This window comes from Sciurus vulgaris (genome assembly GCF_902686455.1).
Source record: "Sciurus vulgaris genome assembly, chromosome: 8".
Lineage (NCBI taxonomy): Eukaryota > Metazoa > Chordata > Mammalia > Rodentia > Sciuridae > Sciurus > Sciurus vulgaris.
Window position 1 is genome coordinate 117,687,092 of NC_136468.1, and position 20,267 is coordinate 117,707,358.

General features: G+C 48.5%; 1 protein-coding gene across 6 annotated transcripts; it reads right to left on the reverse strand.

The window, feature by feature from the left end:
* Positions 1-624: 624 nt before the first annotated feature.
* PATZ1 (POZ/BTB and AT hook containing zinc finger 1) lies at positions 625-20,224 on the reverse strand. 6 transcript variants are annotated; one of them, XR_013765486.1, is made up of 6 exons: positions 18,936-20,224; positions 17,427-17,490; positions 16,124-16,215; positions 10,097-10,268; positions 3,567-3,639; positions 2,113-2,130 (listed from the first exon to the last, which is right to left on the reverse strand). XR_013765486.1 is itself a non-coding variant. In XM_079149702.1 (5 exons), the coding sequence occupies exons 1-5, from the start codon at positions 20,204-20,206 to the stop codon at positions 1,712-1,714; spliced, it is 2,064 nt and encodes a 687-aa protein (XP_079005828.1). In that variant the 5' UTR covers positions 20,207-20,223; the 3' UTR covers positions 625-1,711. The 6 variants fall into 6 exon arrangements, 5 of the variants coding, with proteins under 5 accessions (XP_079005828.1, XP_079005829.1, XP_079005830.1 ...); XM_079149702.1 differs by lacking the exon at positions 16,124-16,215 and having other exon boundaries at positions 625-2,130; positions 3,567-3,704; positions 18,936-20,223; XM_079149704.1 differs by lacking the exon at positions 16,124-16,215 and having other exon boundaries at positions 1,951-2,130; positions 18,936-20,223.
* Between the last annotated feature and the right edge of the window lie 43 nt (positions 20,225-20,267).

Consider the following 20,267-nt stretch of genomic DNA (forward strand, 5'->3'; position numbering starts at 1 on the left):
CTTATTTATTGCTTTGTTTGCTGTTTCTCTCTCCCACTTTTCTGCATACATTCATCATTAATGATACCACAACCTTTTGAGTAACATCAAGTTTCGAAGTCTAGAGTCCCTTGACCATGAGGATTTTTTTCCTGCCCATGTTCCTCCTTAGTTCCTAGTTGACTGCTATGATGGGTCCCCTCTAAGTCCAGCTCTTCTCTCCCAAAGTCCCAATATCTGCCTCATACCCTCCTGGACTACCCTACTTACCTTCCTCCTATTATTATCCCCTTACCTTGCCCACTTTTTCCCCTTGTACTTCTCATCATCCTGACTCATATTTAAATCTGCTTGTCAACTGTCTTTCCTATTAAATTCCACAGATGTATATTGTTCAGCCTAGGGCCTGGCACATAAGCAGTAAAGATAAATTAAAAAAAAAAAAAAAAAAAAGGATGAATTCTGGCACCTAAGTCTTCAGTAGGAACATCTACTTAACAGTCCCAGTGGAACTGGTACAGTGAAGAGAATTATCTTGGGATCCTGTCCTCACCCCAGGTATAGGGGTGTAGACTGCTTACCTCCAGGTTCCACAGACCGCCCCCGCCCCCAGCCGAAAAACTGGACTCGAGGGAGCAGGCAGAATAAGGTACTAACATTTTTAATACAGTCTGATCAGATCAATTCACATCACAAGGTCAACCTGGGTTTGCTCATGTATGACACAACCAAGGTACATGATGTCCCTACCTGTTGGCTCTCCTGTCTTCCTGACTCGACAGCACTGAAACTCCTGACCTTCCTGACCAGACTGGCATTTTTAAAATTTTGCATAAAACTATTTCTTCCATAGACTTCAAACAATCAACTAACCAAGTTAATTATAGTACATCTAAACGAAGTTTAATACTAACCCTAACGTGTGACTGCGGTTTACAAAGAGCTCTGTATCACCTGGGATAGCTTTCAGTAGCAATTCACTACAACTGGTCCTAAAAAATAATAATAATAATAATAATAATTAGAGAATTAAAACCCAACAGCAAGTTGAATGGTTAAAATCATGTAAGAACTGGAATTTGGGGTAGGGGTGTCCTCAATAGCTGAGCTTGTTCTAGCAGTGACACTCTAGCCTCCAGCAAGGCTCAGGAAAATCTGATGTCCTCCAGGCCAAGAGCTAAGCTCAGTGGGGCTCTTGGAGAACACTCACCCCATGGTCCATGGGATGCTATAGGCTTCTGGCTTCCTTAAAAACAGTTGGGTATCAAGGTTGTATGAGTGGGTAGAGACCCTACTATGATTTACTTTGAGGGATATGGGAAAAGGAAATGAGGAATTAAGAGAAGTGGGATGGAACCAAACTTTCTGAGGTCCCAAAATGCCATAGGGTTTGGGTTTGGGTTTGGAATTGGAATCACTAAGAACTGAGCACCAGGATTCTGGTTTCTGCCCATTAGAGAAATCAGAACTGGTGTTGCCTTAAAGGCCTATGTAGTGTTTCTGCCCTTGTCCCATATAGGGACTTGCAGATATTTCTGCAGAGTATCAGATGAGAACCTATTTCTAAAGACCATTGGGGGAATGGGTAGTAGAGAGGGAGTAGGGATGGGGGGAGTTAAAAACGAATAAAAATCTCTCAGCTACAGAACCCAAAGACATCACTTCCCTCCGCATTCACAGCATTTTTCAGCAGTCCCCAGATGACTGTTTCTGTGGGGACACAGTATCTGCCTCACTTTCCCTCAGGCCCCATGGGCTGCTGGTCCACCTCAGGATCTACTAAAGATGATGCAAATGCCGACTGAACAATCTGAAACCCAAAGGACTCAAGAAGAGACATGTTCTGCTGGGGAGAGAATGGTGAGCCAAGGGCAGGGCCCAGGTCACCCAAGGGGCCTCCAAGGGCCCGGACATGCACCTTCTGGATGTGTTTGTTCAAGTAGGACTTAGAGCGGAAGAAGCTCCCACATTCAGGGCATGGGTACTTCTTCTCCCCGTCAGACTCCATTTTGTTTTTAGGGACTGTCATGTCACAGGAGAAAGAGCCGTTGGTGCTCTGCTTCTCCGGCGTCTTCAGGTCACTGGCATCTGAGAGGTCACCATAGGAGTCAGAGCTCTCAATCGGATCCTGATGTGAGCATTTCTGGCCTTCTATGAAAAAACAGAACACAGGGGAGAGATGAGGCCAATCTTTGGAGCTGCCCCCTCTGGAGGGGTCATGAGAGGCCTGCTCACAGGCCTTTGGAAGGTAGCTGATGGCCAGCCACTGCCCTAACAGAACCCATGGAGGTTTGGCTGGTCAGTCTGGGATCCTGGAGTGCCTATGCGGGTGACACAGCAGGGCCCTGGGGCTGCCAGCCTCCCTCACCGTGGACTCCTCATGCAAGTGCACATGTATGACTCACCATCATTTCAGCCTGCTTCAAGGAAGGGATACGAAGACGGGACCTTTACTGCTTCTGCCCAGAATGACTCAAAGACCCCCAACTCCTAAGTGCTCTCTTGGATGCTTCCTGGGGTACAACTATGCTGATGTTGCTGAGCAGGTGAAACAGTGGCCTCATCTCCTGCACAAGACTAGCTGCAACGCTTGCAAGGCAGGCAGAACCAGAACTGTGAGGTCCTCTACCTAGATAGCTAAACTCCATCAATGGCTCAGACAAAAACCAATCCAAACACAAGCCCTGACCTCATCTCCTTCCTCCTGCCCAAACCCTTCCAGGACCATGTAGCCAAAGCACTCTGAACAATTCAGTCTCCTGGGTGTCCCTACCCAGGGCTTAGGACAAGACAGACCAAGAGATAACCCTCACTGTTCTGCCTTGCAAGGCCCACACCGGAATCTTTTACTAACTATCAGTTTCCTGCCTGGGTCCAGAGAGCCATTACAGGATGGGAGATCTGTGATGGGAGCATGGAGCATGCCATCTCTACATATGCCAAGCCCTTGGCCTCATTCCAAGAGAGTAACAACAATGACACAGAACACAACAACCTGAGTCAATCAGTAAAGGTGGGCCTGGGAGCTCTCCACAAACCAACTCCAAGTCAGAGGTGATCAGGCAGCTCATTTATTGCCATGCATCTCACGAACACAGCCCAAGCCTCTCCAGAAAGGGCCACTCAGAGCAACCAACAACCTCTATTGTGGGAGAAGCCAGCCACTGGCTCCTTCCAGCTCACAGGGTCAACAAAGGAAAAAGCATTCAGTTGCAGCTTCACACCATCCTACAGGGCAACAGGCAACCGACAGGCCCAGTGGACTCATCATGCAGGGCTTCTCTTCCTGCCCTGATCCTGGGACATCCCTGTAGGGCTCCAGACGGTAGGGGGCCAGGTGGGAGGAAGGAGGGCTGGGGAAGAGGAGGCGGGGGCTGGACTTTGGCAGTGCCCTAAAGCTTCACTCAGTACCCTGGAGTGAGATACCCACGGTGACTTTTATCCTGGATGCCACTGCCACTTCAGTCACTGAGCCTCCTCAAGGCAGCCAGAAAGCTGGCAGCCTTCCCGCCTCCCCACACCCGGCCCAGCGCCCCCACAACACAGTCTGCGCAGAGAAGCAAAGTGCAGAGCAAGGGGTCGCTTGCCTTTGTTGCCATAGGTCCTGGCGCAGTGGAACGCTGCTCCCCCATTCGGGATGGGCTCCTGGTGCCTGGAGACCTGGGGAAGGGGAACACCGTGGTGGGTTTTAACATGGACCTTTAAGTAGGAGGCAGAGGAGAAACCTAAACAAGACAAAAGGAGATGAGATCCCGCGGCCAGCAAGACAGACCTCTCTGCTCCCCAGCGCCTCTCCTTTGGCGGCTCTGGCTAGCCTTCCCAGATCAGCTGCACCTAGAAGGGACCCCCTCCTTGGCTCAAAAACAGGTGTAGCCATATGAGCCACGTGGCTCAGGACTGACGATGGCACTGTCCATGAATCAGCTTCTCTGAAAAGCCCGTTCTGAAAGGCTCACTGAAGGGCGCAGCCAGCCACCTGGTGGGATGGCCTCAGATCCTGCTCCCAACTGCCTTTGGGTTTGTATGATGCCTCAGTAACATTTTGAGTGGATATCCCATACTCCAGGTCAACTGCAGGGACCATGGCTAGAAATATGGTCAGACAAATATGTGGGACTCTAGGAAAGCCCCAGGATTCCAGCTAGCAGAATGCATACTTAACATTTGTTACAGGGAAACTGAATATCAAACCAGGTAGCAATAAAATGAAATCCTCAAGGAATGATTCCAATAATTCCCCTCCTTCTACCTGTTGGATATGTTCTCTTTTGCTAACTTTCCTGCCTTCAGAATAACTGGGTTTAGTAACTGCTTAGACCTTCTGAAGAACAACAACAAAATAGGAAGTTATATTTAATAGGCATTGTCATCCCTTATCTGTGGTTGTCTTTTGGTCTATCCACCAGATTCACTTAGGAGAAAAAGAAAAAAGGATGATCTCTATTTGTCTTTGTTTTGAGGGAGGGGCAATCCAGTCATCTTGGAGCTGTTCCAGGTTACTCCCAGGTGCTTTGGTCAATTTGAGCCATGAGATATCTCAGGCTGGGAAGAGCAGCTATTGGACCAACTTCCACAGCAGCCACAAGTCCAAGGATACAGAATTAGTTAGGTCAGGTAAAAGGATTTCAACTTTAGTTTTACAGGAAGGAGGTATGCCATGAACTCCACTGTGGTCAAGGATCAGAAAGTGCCTTTAGCAAGCTGGGGATATAGCTCAGTTGGTACGTGCTTGTCTAGCATGCACTAAGGCCCTGGGTTCAATCCCCAGCACCACCAAAAAATTTAAAAAAAAAAAGTGCCTTAAGCAGGAACCAAAGCTTTTTTAGTATAAGGCCTGCTTGGGGTGCAAGTGCTCTGACGGTGTCCCTTTAATTCATCCAGATCTGGTCAACACATGCTCAGGTGCTTTCATTCCCTTTTAAAATTACACAATCACAAGATCACAGTGAGATTCACTGCTAAAGGGTCAGAGGATAGAGTGTACTATATAATGTCTGCCCAAAATTTGTTTTTAAAAAGTCTGAATGCCATAGCATTTTGAATGCTACTAGAACCATACTAAATGGTGGTGGTATACCAAGGCTATCATATTGCATGTACTATTCCACAGAGTTCTCCTTACACCCTATGTATTGGAAATTCTTATGAAACAAGAGGCCTGGACTCACTCTAACCCCATGACCACGTGCCACCAGAATTTGGCAAGACCCTTTAATGAGTCCTGTATTTAGCCCTGGGTGCTAGAAACATCCTTTGGACTTTTGTCAGTAGGTTTCACTATCACCAATATTCTGCCATACTGGGGGGTTAGGATGGAAGCAAAGTGATAGAGAGAGGATTGGCCTGTGGAAAGCTTACATACTCCCAACAGCAGCAGTTAGTGGTTCTGGAAGGAAATGTGAGATCAAGAGAAATTTCTTTCCTTTCCCAGCACAGCTACTTCAAAGATCTGCATGAACAAGTGCTGGTGTCCTGTCCCGCCTGGGAGAGTGAGCTGTCTTGGGTGGCAACTTAAAGTGGTTGGCCTGGGGCCAGTCACCAGAGGACAGACTGGCTGCACCCATGTAAACATTTCAAAAAGGGAGGCTCAAGGCAAAAACAAGACAAAGTTATGGGGAAATGGCTCTTAGCCCTGCCCCTTGAGTTGGTGCTGTGGGAACCTCCAAAACCAAGCCGAAACAGGAAAACATTGGCCCCTGGCAAAAAGTTCAAGATATCAGAACCTTAAGATAATGTACCACTTTAGAAGAAATTTTTTTCTTTGGTTTTTTAATCCCTTGTGGTCCTCTAAAATAACATGAATGCCCCCCACCCCTGTACCACACATGACATGCCAGAGCTGGTCCACTACAATCAGATCAGATGGGCAAGGAGGGGAAAACATCAGGAATTATTATATTCACTCCCTGTAGGGAGAGCTATACCAGAATATAGCAGATGCTCAATAAAAACTTTCTGTCTTTTCCTGAAAGACAGTCTGAGAAACATGTGGCTGGGTCCTTTGACTTTACCCCAGCTGCAGATTGTACTATCTATAGCAAAACCACTTGGCGGGGCAGCAGGAATGGATCCACAGCTGCCACTTAAAGCCCAAAATTTAAACACAGATCAACTTGGCAGCCAAGTGTTGGGATGAAATAAACTGAGCTTCTGAGCAAAACACAGCTTTCAAGTCAGACATATTTAGCCATAATTCTAAACTCACCAGCCCATTCACCACTGATTAACTAATAGCCAGAGTGAGCTTGATCCATGATCCATGTGATGGAAATGCTGAACACATATGTGACTAATGCTACAACCAAAAAAAAAACCACCTTCTCTCTCCAGAGATGAAGAGTTTATTAGCAAAAGACCACTGCTCCTCAGTTGTATTCTCTTGCCTGGTGTCCATGCAATTCACAGTCCAGAAGTAAATTCTCCTCTGGCAGATTACACATCCATGCAGGGAATGGAGACTGCTTTATCTCTATCCAAACCCTGGAGGAGCTGTACTCAATTGTGCAGTAGGATTGTCAATTCAAGGGAATGACAAGTTGTCTGTGTCCATCCCCACCTGACTGGGGAAAAGCCTTCCTCTACTTTTAAGCAATGATGTTTGAATCCAAATGTCTCTGTCAAAGGCAGATTCCCAATAAGCCTATCCCTTGTCCCCATCCCAGCACATATGTATCTATACAAAGATACTGCTACAGAATTTTTTTAAAAAAGCCAGGCACAGTGGTGCATGCCTGTAATCCCAGCAATTTGGGAGGCTGAGGCAGGAGGATCACAACCTCAACACCATCCCCAGCAACTTAGGGAGACCCTGTCTCAAAATGAAAACAAAAATAAAAATCAAAAATGTTGGGGGAGGGCTGGGGTTGTAGCTTAGTGGTAGAGTGCTTGCCTAGCATGTGTGAGGCACTGGGTTCAACCACATAAAAATACATAAATAAATAAAGGTCTATCAACATCTAAAAAATATTTTTTAAAAAGGGTGGGGGGGATATAACTTAGTGGAAAAGTGTCCGTGGGTTCAATGCCCAAAAAGAAAAAGAAAAAAGAAAGAAAAAGAATTTGTAAAAGAAAGAAGAAAATCACCAGATTGAAAGAAAGAAAGAGAAAAAGAAATGTAAAAAGAAAGAAGAAAACCACAAGGCAAGGACCTTTTTTCCTTCCCACTATTCAACTCAACTGATTTCCTCAACCTGAGAGTATGGGAACAACCTTTTCTAGTCATAATATGCTATCCATTCTTCTACAAATGATAAAGTGCATGTCCTGATATGTATCTAGGATAAAGACAGCATCATCTGTCACCTAAATTTGCATCTGACTCAAGTGTGGGAGTAGAGCCCACAGACTATCTTCCTGTCTTCCCCATTCTTCACAGCCAGTATTTTTTGTAGCAAAGTCTGAAAAAAGGCAGGTCTATAGGGAGTTAAATTGATTGTTCAAGAATTGTTGAGATTGAAGGATCTCAGAGCACACCTGATTCAAACTTGCAATCCTTCTGCCTCAACCTTCTAAGTCACTGGGATTACAGGTGTGCACCACTGCTCCCAGCCACTAATTAAATCTTAAGTGCTCTGACCAGCTAGCTAATATTTATCCTTTGCTTGAACTCTTGCAGAAATAAAAACTTTATTTTTAAAAATTTTGTAATGTTATTGCGGTGCTGAGGATCAAGCCCAGAGCCTTGCATATGTGAGGCAAGCACTCTATCCCCTAAGAACATTCATTTCTTCAGACAACTCCTTTGTATTCATAGTCTTGGTGGCTACAGAGCAAGGGATGACAAAGAGCTCTCTGCATTCTGATTCCAATCTCTCAGTGTCTTTAGTGTCCAGAAAGAACCTTTTCCTCTTCCTAGAAAAACACCCTTCTTTCCTCTTCTCTTTTTTGGTCTCTTCCTCTTCCTTTCTTTGTTTCTTTTCTTTTTTTCTTTTTTTTTTTTTTTTTTGCCCTTGAATTGAGTCCAGAGGTAGCCTTCTGCTCCTTCTCTTCTGATAAAGACTACAGTTGTTTTCTCTTCCTTCTCAGTACCCAGCATGGGTTGTACCAGAGCTTTCTTTTGTCTTCTCAGAGGAATGGGACTTCCTCCTTTGACTATGGGACCCAAAGATGTTTAGCCTGCGATCCAGATATAGTCTTGGCTTTTCTGAGAAAAGGTGGACTCTAGTTTACTCCTGTGGATTCCCCACTCCAATCACATAGCTTGTGGCTATTGCCCAAGTCCTCTTTGCTAGCTCTTGGGGTAAAAAAATCCTGACATACACAATAGTTTTTGGCTTGGCCACATTGGCTATCTCCTAACTGGGCACCTTTCCTGCTGCTCCTTGCTGCTCTCAGCTCTTCCCCTGAGTAGGACTCCCAAGGATACTGGGTCTCCTATCTAGTTCGTGCCTTTCTCTGCAGTCTGGGCTGGGCTTTCTAGGTTTTATCATTGGTATCCTTTTCCATTCTGGTCTCTGACCCTAGTTCTGGGACTGGGAACTTCAACACTGACAACTTGATAAAAGGCCTGCTGACAGTGCATTACAGCAGGTTTAGAGTTATTTGGGTTACTGTCACGGAGCCAGGTTAGCATGAAGCAAGATAAACAACCAGCTTTTTCTAGGGCTTAGGCAGTCCTGGTCAAAACTGTCCTGATAATTTTCCCTGTATGCACAACCCTGTTGCTTGCTCTCTAGGGGAAGCTCCTACCAGAAATGGGCTGTGACATGTCAGAAAACAGGACAGACAGCCCAAGTAGCTTTAATTACCACTTCACCCACTTTCACAGCAGGTTTCCTAGTGGAACAAACATCAACATCCAGTTGCCTCCATGGCAAACCCCAGGTGTGCAGTCTCAAGGAGGCACCCTGTTCCAGGATACCAAGAACACCATGCTACTCAACATTCTCCCTCCACCAGGAACCTCAGCACACATGGAGACAGCACAGGCACCCAAGGAGTTCAGCCAAGACCTGCAGAAGTGTTGTGCTTGTTCCAAACCAGAATGTCTTCAAGTGGTATTTTTCCTACCATTGTTACAAAATGCATGAACGGGGTCTCCCAAATGTGTAGTTCCTTGTGGGTTCAGAAAATGCTCACTTACCTTGTTTCTTGGATGCTCACGACAACCCTGTGGAGATGGGAGAGGGGGTTGTTCTTGACCCCATTTAAGAGAAGAAACTGAGGCTTAGAGAGGATAAGGGGGAGAGAGCTCAAGACGACATAGCGAGAGGCTAGGACTCAACCCTGAGCCCCTGACTCCTGGTTCAACCCTCTAAGCCATATCCCAGACTTCCAAAAATATAGGAATAAGAGTGCTCCAGAAGATACAGAATCCCAGCAACGTCCTCACGTGGCCAAAGCCAGAATGTAGTACAGAAGCATCCTCACACCCACAGAGACAGCTGGCCCAACCTCCTTCAGCTCAGACAGGGAGCAAGCCTCCTCCACAGACGCTGTGCTTGCAAACACAAATTTCCAACACTTCCAACAGTCAACTAGACCCAGCAGAGCCTCAAGGACAGGTCTGACTTCATCAACCTCAATGGCTGCCACAGTTAGACACTACCTAGGCCAACCTCATCCTCAAGCACACTGCCCTGCTCAGAACACCTTTACTTTCCTCTCATCAAGGCCACAATCTGAGTTTGGGCTCTCTTCTGACCAACTCTACTAGAAAGTTTGTGCTTCTTGTTCATCTCCAGACTCGACCTCCTACGCTGGGGGCTGATTCTCATATGCCAGTCAATCAGCCATCAAAAGCTTTGAAGCAGGACCCCTTTATGCCCCACTCAGAACCAATGAGTCCCCTTCCAATTTCGAGAGTTAAGTAGTGTTTGCAAAATGTATCCATCCTGCCACCTGAGCAGCAGATGTATTATGGGTCCAAGTTTGGGAATCACCTCTCTCCTGTTTCCATCTATAGGTCTCCCAGGACCTTCCATTCCAAGCCCCCCGAGCTTCTTAGGAAGGAAGGGCTTGCAAACAGCTAGCTGGGTGATGAAGGAATTTATTATTCAGTGGGAAGGGAGGGCTGTGCAAAGAGTAGAGTCTGAGGCAGGGTGGTCAAGACACCCCTGGGCCTCCCATACAAGCTCAGGCCCATCCTCTGGAAGTGAAGAAACAGTGGGGAGATTACCTCGATTACAGATACTGCAGAAGTTGCTGGGCCCCTCACTGTGCTTCTTTAGGTGGTCTGCCATGTATGCTGCCCGCAAGTACTTCCCACACACCTGGCAGGGCACCTTGTCTTCATGACAGGCCAGGTGGGAGCGCAGACGATCTCGGGTGGCAAAAGAAGCATTGCAGGTCTGAGAGCAGAAAGGAAAATCAGATGAGATGAAACCCCGAATTCCTCACCTGACCAAGCAAAACATGAAGCAAAAACCATTCTGGCCAGAGCATGGACTCTCTTTAAAAAGAACTTTAGAGTCTGGCTCAGACTCTCTACCCAGAATGCCAAGTAGCTGCTCTTATTTTCCATGATGCCTCCTTATAGAACACTTGAGTTGGAATTACTGATTCTTTACCATAAACATGCCCAGAACATGGCAAGCTAAGTTCTACACTGCTCTACAAAGTTAGGTGTTAGATATTCATTCTTTTTTTTTTTTTTTTTTTTTTTTTTAGTTGCAGATGGACATAAAACCTGTATTTATTTATGTGGTGCTGAGGATCAAACCCACTGCCTCATACATGCTAGGCAAGCACTCTACTACTGAGCTACAACCCCAGCCCAACATTTCTAATCACTAAGCATTGACTTCAGGTGTACTGGCTATAAGTGAACGATAGATGAATTACTAGCATCTAAACCAGACTTTCTGTTGTCCATCCCAAGCTTTCCTCTTGTTTTATACAAAGAATTCAACTTATTCATTTTATTCAAAAGGGACATTAAGGGGCTGGGGAGATAGCTCAGTCGGTAGAGTGCTTGCCTTGTAAGCACAAGGCCCTGGGTTCGATCCCCAGCACCCCCCAAAAAAAAAAAAAAAAAAAAAGGGACATTAATCTTGGTTGCAGGGAAGTGGAAAGGAAAGGCAAGACAAAGCACAGAGATGACTCTTCATAATAATTTGATGACTCTGAATTGAAAAAGCAGCCCATCAGTTGAGCACAATGGTGCATGACTGTAATCCAACAGCTTGGGATGATGAGGCAAGAGGATCGCAAGTTCGAGGCCAGCCTCTATAACTTAGCAAAAATTAAAATAACAAAAAAGGGTGGGCCCAGTGGCTCAGGAGGTTGAAACAGGAGGATCAAAGTCAGAATTCAAAGTCAGCCTCAAGTGAGGCGCTAAGCAACTCAGTGAGACCCTGTCCCTAAATAAAATACAAAATAGGGCTGGGGATGTGGCTCAAGGATCAAGTGTCCCTAAATTAATCCCTGGTACCCCCCCCCCCAAAAAAAAAAAAGGCTGGGGATGTAGCTTAGTGGTAAAGTGCCCCTGGATTTAATCCCCAGTAAAATAAAGACAAAGAGTCAGTGGGCAGGGGAGAGAAAGGAAAGAAAAAGAGAAGCAGCAGCCCATAAAATTCTATCAATGTGAGAATCCTCAGAACAAGGGCCAAGGGGTCAAGGCTTTGTAAGCATCTGTGAAATGTTAAAGTGAGGAAGAGCCGGTAATAGTAAAGCATTGAGCAGGTCCTGCCCCTTAACCTGTTAGAGGCATCTGTTTCATGTAGTTCATCCTTACAGCAGCCCTCTGAGGCAGGTTGTGTGGTCACCTTTAGTAGTGCATAGCCAAGGAAAGCCACAGCATGAACACCAACTACAGCCAGGTCCCGGGATAGATGACCCAAGGGCTGAAGGATGGCACTTGCATCCTGGATCCCAGGTCCCAAGTCTCCAGGCATTTCTCAGTACCTGAAGAACTTAGTATCAGGTACTACCTCTCCCCAACATCCCTTCCTCTACTGAGACATGGAAAGGTAACCCCAGCCTTGGAGGACGCAGAATGTCAGAAAGTCTGGGAAGAGGTGAATCTAGTGGTGTTCAAGCTATTTTGGTTCCATGGAGGTATTTCACTCATTTCCTTTCTCTACGTATGTGTGTGCTTACTGTTTTAGAACTATGAGAGAAAGCAGCATTTCCCTTTAAGGGCATTACACATTACAGATCAATTGTTTTGTTTTTGTTTGTTTGTTTGTTTGTTTGTTTTTTGGTGGTGCTGAGGATTGAACCCAGGGCTTCATGCACGCATGGCAAGCACTCTACCACTGAGCCACATCTCCAGTCTACAGATTGACTATTAATCCACTGAAGAACCACTACCCATTTACTAACTAGAATGGAGATATTCCAGTAGTCTGTTTATAAGTAGATCTTCAGGACCTGAGATCTCAAGGTGTCTGAACACTGTCACCATTTACAAATGTTTATCTGCCTCCATACTATACAATCAAAGCAAGAAGCCAAAACATACAATGTTGTAGAGGTAGAAGATGTCACCATTTACTAATCTGTGTCTAAATATCTCTGCTCAAGTACAAACCTTGCTGTTCCTGATCTTTGTCTTTAAAAGTTATAAATTTGAACAAAACAAGTTATACTAATGCAATACTGCTTTTATCTGTTTGTTATTATTTTAATGTTCAGTTTATTTGTTTGATTAATGAAGAAGTTAGAAAATGAACTTGCCCAAAGCCCAAACCTCAGCTACTGAAGAAAGTAGCAATCTAAAAAAGCAATCTAAACACCCTCACCACTGCCAGGTATTGGAGCAATCCTCATAACTACTCGGATCTTCTTATCTTTCCCAGTTTACAGCTAGGAAAATGGAGGCCCTGAGAGGACACAGGACAGCTGGGGTGTGAACCAGCCCTGAGTCTGTGCTCTTTTCATTATTAGATTCAGTAGAAGTAGCATTTTGTGAGTGAAAGGTGCTGGTGCTTATTAACACAGTGTACTTGATAACCATGACTCCCCTGGTAGGGAAAAGTGAACGGATTTGTATACGGAAATTCCAGCACTTAGGCGACTTAGAAAGAAAGCATCCTACAAGCCTGGTGCAGTGGTGTATGCCTGTAATCCTAGTGACTCCAGAGGCTGAGACAGAAAGATCACAAGTTCCAAGACCAACCTCAGCCACTTAAAAGACCCTGTCTCAAAATAAATAAAAAGGTCTGGGGATGGAGCTCAATGGTAGAGTGCCCTGGGTTCAATCCCCAGTACAAAAAAAAAAAAAAAAAAAAGAAAAGAAAGGAAGGAAGGAAGGAAGGAAGGAAGAAAGGAAGAAAGGAAGAAAGCAAGCAAGCAAGCAAGCATCCTGGATACTTGGTCTTACGATCCCAGGTGGGCCCATCTGGGTCTGGCACCTTGTGACCTGATGATGTGGCACAGTGGGAGGAGAAACTCAGAAACTTCCACCCAGCCCACCAGCCTATAAACCAGAGCAGGGGCTGCCATAAACACCACTGAGAAAGAGGGTGTACCTGTCCATTTATCTCAGGGATAAGAGCTGGCTTCGCTAGGCAGTGACCTGAGCCACCCTTCCAACAGTGAGAGGGAGTATGTTCTAAGTCTCAGAACTAGAAGGAGGCAACCAGGTATAAGAAAATGGGAGCTGAAAGCACACATTCAGCAGTCTCTCTCCCATAGCTCCCAGGAGAGGGAGCCACTAGAGGGGTATGAAAGAGATGCCTTGTTTCTCTTGCCAGCCTTTTTTTGGATCTGCCCTCTAAAGGCTTTGCCTGTCATGCCTTTCTACCTAAAGATGATGGACAGCCAACCCTCAATTATCCACAAGTGGATTGTCCATTTGGGGATTAGCTAAGCAAAATTAAAATCCCAGAGCAGGCTGGCTTCCCCCACCCCATCCTCCATTGATTATCTCTCAAGGAATGAAAGCTAACTTTAGTCTGAACAAACATAATTAGGAATGTAAATCTGCTGCTGGGGAAAGAAAACACACACACACAACAAAAACTTTCACTGTGTTACAAAGCCAAGCTGAAGTGATTGTTGGCTTCTGTGTGCCAGGATTAACCCTCTATGGCTGGAGTCCCTGAGGTTTTCTGGGGAAATTGTAAAAGTATACAAGTCCAAGTCTAGGCCTGCCAGAAGTTCAGACAACACAAAACATGAAAGAGCCTGGTCACACCACCCAGGAGTAAAGAGAATTGGTTGAGTGAGAGACAGATTTCAAAGAAGGGGACGCCAAGAACCTCCAAGCTAGGGTCACTCAGGAGAAGAGCACTCCCTGTTCTGGAGACAAAAAGACAGAGGACTCCGATGGGAAGAAAGCCAGCTAGCAGCAGAATGCTGATCACTTGTGCTTGAAATTCCTGTCCTGCCAGCAGTCAGTGCTTTAGGCAGCCTAATATTAGAAGGTATACCTGCCAGGTCCTGATCCAGCCTTCCTGAGCTTGGGTCATCATCTGTGGTCACTACTACTCAACACTGAGCCCCAGTCTTGCTCACCTCCCACACTTCCTAAAGTTTTTCTTTCTGAGAGTTGACCAGCTTGGAATGGAGCTCAATGGTACCAAGGATACTAGTGCACACCCCTTTGTACCCCTGGTGGTCTTTGAAGTCTGGCAGCCTCAAGGGACATCTTGAGCAGCCTTTCCTCCACTGTGAAGGAAAAGTCTGACAAGACATGGAGGTTCAGCTCCATGGGCCTTGTTAGCCCCCTTCTTCTTGAGGGTGCCCCAGTTCATTCCTTTTCTAACCAGTCCAACAAGTGAGGCCACTGGAAGCAATGGGAGAAGTCTTGAGCTGCTCCCCACATTCAGTTTTTGGCTACACTCCACCTGGGTGAAATGTCCCACCCATATAAATCTAGCAGTACCCGGGGTCTATGAACCAGTTAAGAACTGGGCCAAGCCTCAAGGAGACTTGTGTAACCCTGCCAAGCTTGAGGTTTCCTGCCCTACCTTCAGATGGACTTTCCAATCAAGCCATGGCACCAGACTGTAACTGGCCCTTTCATCTGTGGCATCAGGAAGGGCTGAGAGGTTATGGCCTGTGCCCAGCCTGCCAAGGGCCCAAGGAACCAACCCCAGAAAGCCATCTCTTCACCTCTGATGCTTTCAGCATACCACATCATGCCAAACCGGGGCCTCTGCTATTTAACCAAGCCCAGAGCATGAGAGCCAGCACATCTTCACCTGCTGGGTCCCCATTATGAGAGTTCTGGCAACAGGGCCACAGGGCCAGAAGTGGGCGAGCAGGTCTGTGTGTGCTGGAAGAGCAGGGCAGGAGTGGGGCTTATACACCCAGGGACAATGATGTCAGTGTTATGACACAGACCAAGGACAAAACACACAAAGCCTCAAATGTTAGAATGAAAACTTTTTATCATCACTCCTCCCTGCAGAGCATGCAGGGGCTGAGGGACATACCAGTGGGATCGAAGGATCTAATCTGCTTTATCAACCTCTAAAGCCATATATTGGAATGGGCCAATATAAAGCTACTGGTTAGTTTAGTTCCTGAGCAGACCAGCTAAAAAAATTCTCAAAAGCGCAAAAGTCTAATTCACTAGCCAGAAATGAAAGCAGGACCTATCTCAATGGGAAGGGGAGAGGGAAGCACATTTGATTTCATTTGGAGTTGCACCAGGGGCTTCTCTGGAGGCTGTGTCACTCCCAGAGTGGGAGGAAAGTGGCCAGATCCCACTTCTTATGCCTATGGGAAGTGATGTCAGGGAAAAGCAAATAAACTAGTGGCTTAGTTCCTGGGAAAGCACCAACCTTCAGCAGGCCCAGGGGTACCACCTGTTGCAGGGGTGGGGGGGAAGCAGGCAAGACAGCCCAGAAAGAAACTTGGAGGCTAAGGGGGATCCAGAAGGGTGCTCCCTGCTATCCCTATCTAGGGACCCTGAGCTGGGAAAAATTGACAAGTCATCCCTGGAGGAATTGGGCATAATGGGTAGGAACCACCTACCACTTTACTGGCCTCTCCCAAAACTGGGGTCTCAGGCCAGTCACTACTCCCATTCCCCTCCATCATATACCATCACCAAGGAAGCCCAGGCTAGCCTACAGGCCACTGGGTAAAGGCCCGGCTACCCTCTGGGGTGGTCCAGCCCTGCCTCAGATATCCTGGTGGGGCTGGGCAGAAGAGAGCGTTGCTGGAGTGTGTTGGGCCCAGGTTTTCAAGGGCTGGGAATGATTTTTTTAGAGAAAGGGAAAAGGCGGTGTCAGGAACCGAATGGGACGACCTCCACAAAGCAGGCTGGGCAAAGTCCCATGATGGCAGGTCGCTAGGAAGAGGTTCCAGGGGCGGCAGGCCGCTGCTGCTCCCAACCCACACCTGGAAAAAGGGCAGAGAGTGCAGGTTACCCCCCCAGGCCACCGGGCATGCCCCCACTGCCCTCTGGGCTCCTCCTATTCTGCCGGGGCTGCTCAGTACACTACCTGGGAGAGTCAGAATGTGCTCTGTGATGAGAAAATCAGAGATAGAGAGAAGGCAGCAGGCAAAGACAGATCCCAGCAAGCCCACCCTGGGTCATCTTCCTTGGGGGAGGCCACCTAGCTACAGTCTATGAACACTGTCCATGCCTGGCCCCTGGGGTTTTTTTTTTGTCCTACTATAGCACATCTATTCCTCCCTACAGATCTCCCTGAACCCTCTTCCCACACCACTAACAGGTTAAGGAGAAACAGTATGTCCCTGCTAGAGGTTATAGGAGTGTCCACAACCCTGTCTTGCCCTCATCTGGCAGGAACTTGGCCCAAGAGAGGGGAGACAACCAAGGAGAAGACAGAAGCATGTTTTCCATTCACAAAGGAATGTTCAGTGGCCAGGAGACGAAACTCAATTTTCTGGACACCAGCAGAGCCCTGAGATGTTGTTCAAGCAGACAAGGATAAGAATCTCAGCTGGCCTTCCCTAAGTGCTGCTACTAGGCAGAGAGCCCAAGGGAAAAGGAAATGCTTGCTCTCCAGTCCCCCAAACAGCCTGGCTGCTTGAACCTGTGGCTCAGGATAGGTTAAGCAGGTGCTGGTGTTCAGAGACAGAATGACCCACTCCCTACCATCTGCCCCCCTCACTGCCTGTGCCCTAGGCTGAGAAGACCCAGAAGGACCTCCAACTCAAGTCAGGCAAGGGGGAAAGTTATTGGCTGGACCTCCCAGAGTCACTTAAAATCTCTGCAGTCCCTTGCAAACTACTAAGAACCAGCAAGGTACCAGGTCCCCCTGGACAACACTTGTAAAATGTGGCCCATCATCCAAGGAGCTGGCAAACACCAGGAGAGGAAAGCGAAGCAACAGAATGAAGACAGAGACAGGGTGGGAACCAAGACCAAGCAACCAGGAAGGAAGGAACATCAGCCATGGGGAAAGGAGAGCAGGGTGAAGAACAAAGGAGGGCAGAGGGAAGGTGGAAGGACAAAGTGGGGAGGTGTGCAAAGCGGTGGTCAGTCAGCCGGCCCCAGCACACACAGCAGCTTGCTCATGGCCGAGGCTGTGAGAACAGCAACATTCTCCTTCTGCCCATCTTTGCCCTGGCCCGGCCCCTACCTGACACTTGTGAGGTCGCTCAGAAGTGTGCACCTGCTTGATATGTCCATTTAGATGATCAGGCCTGGAAAAAAGACAACCAAGAGGGACTTAAAAACAAGACTTGAAATATGGGGTACAAACTTGACCAGACCATACTTCACCCCCAAGCCCCTGCGTATGCACGCGTGCGCGCACACACACACACACACACACACACAAACTACTGGAGAGGAATCCTCTCCCCTACCCCAGCATGACAAAGACAAGTCACCACCCGGGTCTGGCTCCATAGGCCCAGGCTCTCTGCCCCAGTTTTCTCTAGAGGGGGAAGGGATGTGAACATTTGTTTCTGATCCTTCCTACCCACCCCCCACAATTTCCCCCAGTAGAAACTCAAATGATTTCTAGGACCGGAGGTGGAGGCTTTAGAATGAGGCAGGGCTGCCTTGTTACAGCCTTTCCGGGAGGGGGTGTGTGATTCATTGTCCAGACTAAAGCCCCTTAGAAACTCAGTGTTCCCATCCCCCAGCCTCTCCCGCCACAGTAGCCAATGAATGCCACCCGGATGGAATTCAGTCCCCAGAGACCAGCAATGGAGTCTTAAGTCCCCAGCTAGGCTGGTAAGCCAGATGCCCGCCTGAGCAGGTGGGCAGGGGCTGCCTGACCGGTAAGACTGGTTCCTAGTTGGGGCCCCTCTGAGGGAGTTCTCCATCCCTAAGTTCACACACAAGGTCCTCAGGATTCAAGTTAAAACCAGTCTTTTATTCTGAATATTCTCTAAGAGAAAAGCAAAAAAAAATTTTTAAAGTCCTCTGCTCCTAGACAAGTCCTCAGTTCCCTGCCAGGCTCACTATAAGTAAATCTAAAAAGAGGTCCTGCCCTCCTTCCATTCTGTCCTGAAAACTAATGAGAACATACAGGGGATCTATGGGTTTGATTAGTTTCTGGGGCCACCAGGTTACAGCAGATCAAGGTTACAAAGCAGCCCTGGGGACCCAGCTCTGTGTCTCAAAATCCCAGGATCCTGTAAGGAACAAAGCTGGAGTCTGTACTGATCCAGGATGGCTGTGTTGAGGGATCTGGTGCCTTAGTAGTGTAAGGAGTCCCAGATGCACTTGTTCCACTCCTTCCCTCCACAGCCATTCAAGCACAGAAAGTCTCCAGAGGAGCCCAGCCTCCCGCCCCCAGAGTGGGCCCCACGCCTGGTGCCGGAAACACAAAGGGAGCCCAGGGAGAAGAATGGCCAGGCCATGGCTCTGGCCTGAAGAATCTGGCCCCTTCCCACTGGCCCCTTGGGAGACAGTAGGGCATGCCTAGTGCCAGAGAACTTGCCTGAAGGGACAGAAAGCAGCTCTTGGCCACACCATTTCAAAATGAACATCCTTAAAACAATCTTCTGTAACCCAGGATGGTCCTATTAAGGTCTAGTGACCTGCCACAAATCCCACATCCCCAGATCTTTACAAGAAACTGTTACATGAGCCAGGGCTAAGGTCATGGCAGGGTGGGGGAGGGTGCCTTTCTCACCTGGAGAAGCCTTTCCCACAGCTCTGGCAGATGTAGGGCTTGCCCACCGACCCATCATGGGACCGCACATGGTAGGACATGCGGTCTTTTCTCTTGAACCGCAGTCCACACACAGGACAGGAGTAGGGCTTCTCCCCAGAATGGGACAGCTTGTGCCGGTTTAGATGGTAGACGTCTCGGAAGATCTTGCCGCAGATCTCACAAGCCACCTGCTTCCTGGTCCGGCTCCTCTTTCGGGGACCATCGGGGTCCTCAGAGATGGGGAGCCCATTCTCACCCAGCCTGGGAGGAGGAAGGTCGATGTAGCCCAGTTGGAGGCTGGTGACACCATGCTGGGCCTCATGCTGCCGGAGCCGGTTAGCATCAGTGAACACCTTCCCACATAGGCCACACGGAAGGATGCCTGCCTCCCTTAGGCCCCCTGGGGACCCAAACATTGAGTCCAGCAGGTTAGCCTTCCTTGGACGGCCCCGGCCTCGCTTGCCAGTCAGTGGAGGGGCACTTGATGTCACATTGGGAAATGGGGAAGTCAGCAGTTGGGGGGACAGGGGTCCAGCCACCATGGGCAAGCGGTCCACCCCAGGTAACACAGGCAAAGAGGCTTGGCTCGCTATGGCTGCACCTGCGGCCCGGGCTGCTTCCTCCTCAGGCTGCATGCTGCCCGCGATACCATTGCTGTTGGCTGCCAAGGCTGCCCCGTTAGTCATGTCCAAAGGGAAGCCCAAGTCAGAAGTCCCAGGGGGCCGAAAGAGCATGATGTCGGCCCGGGCAGGGGGCACCAGGATCTGTACATTGGACTGTTTGATGACTTCCTGGCAGATCTCGATGACCGATCTCATCAGCAGGAACTTGGCGGCCGTCATGAGCTCTGGGAAGCTCTCCAGGCGTACCACGATGCGGGAAGTGTAAGCGAAGTCCAGGATGTCCCCGAACACCTTGGAACTGATGGTGTGCATCTCCAGCTCCCGGCTGCCCCCGGCCCCGCCGCCAGGAGCTGCCGCCGCGCCCCCCACATCAGCGGGACCCCCGTCCGCAGCTCCGCCGTCGCCCAACTGGGCACTGAACACCGACTCAAAGTACTCGCTGCAGGCGGCCAGCACGGCGCGGTGCGCTGGGAAGCTCTCATCGCCCACCCGCAAAAGCACGTCGCAGAAGCGCCCGCCGTTTTTGCGCTGCTGGTTCAGGTTGTGCAGCATCTCGGTACTGTGTCTGCTCACCTGGTAGGTGTAGCAGCCCGAGGGGCCGCAGGAAGCGTCGTTTACCCGCTCCATGGCCGCCGCCCCCTCCCCACTAACCGGGCCGCGGCACCCGCCCGCCCCCCTCCCTTCCCCT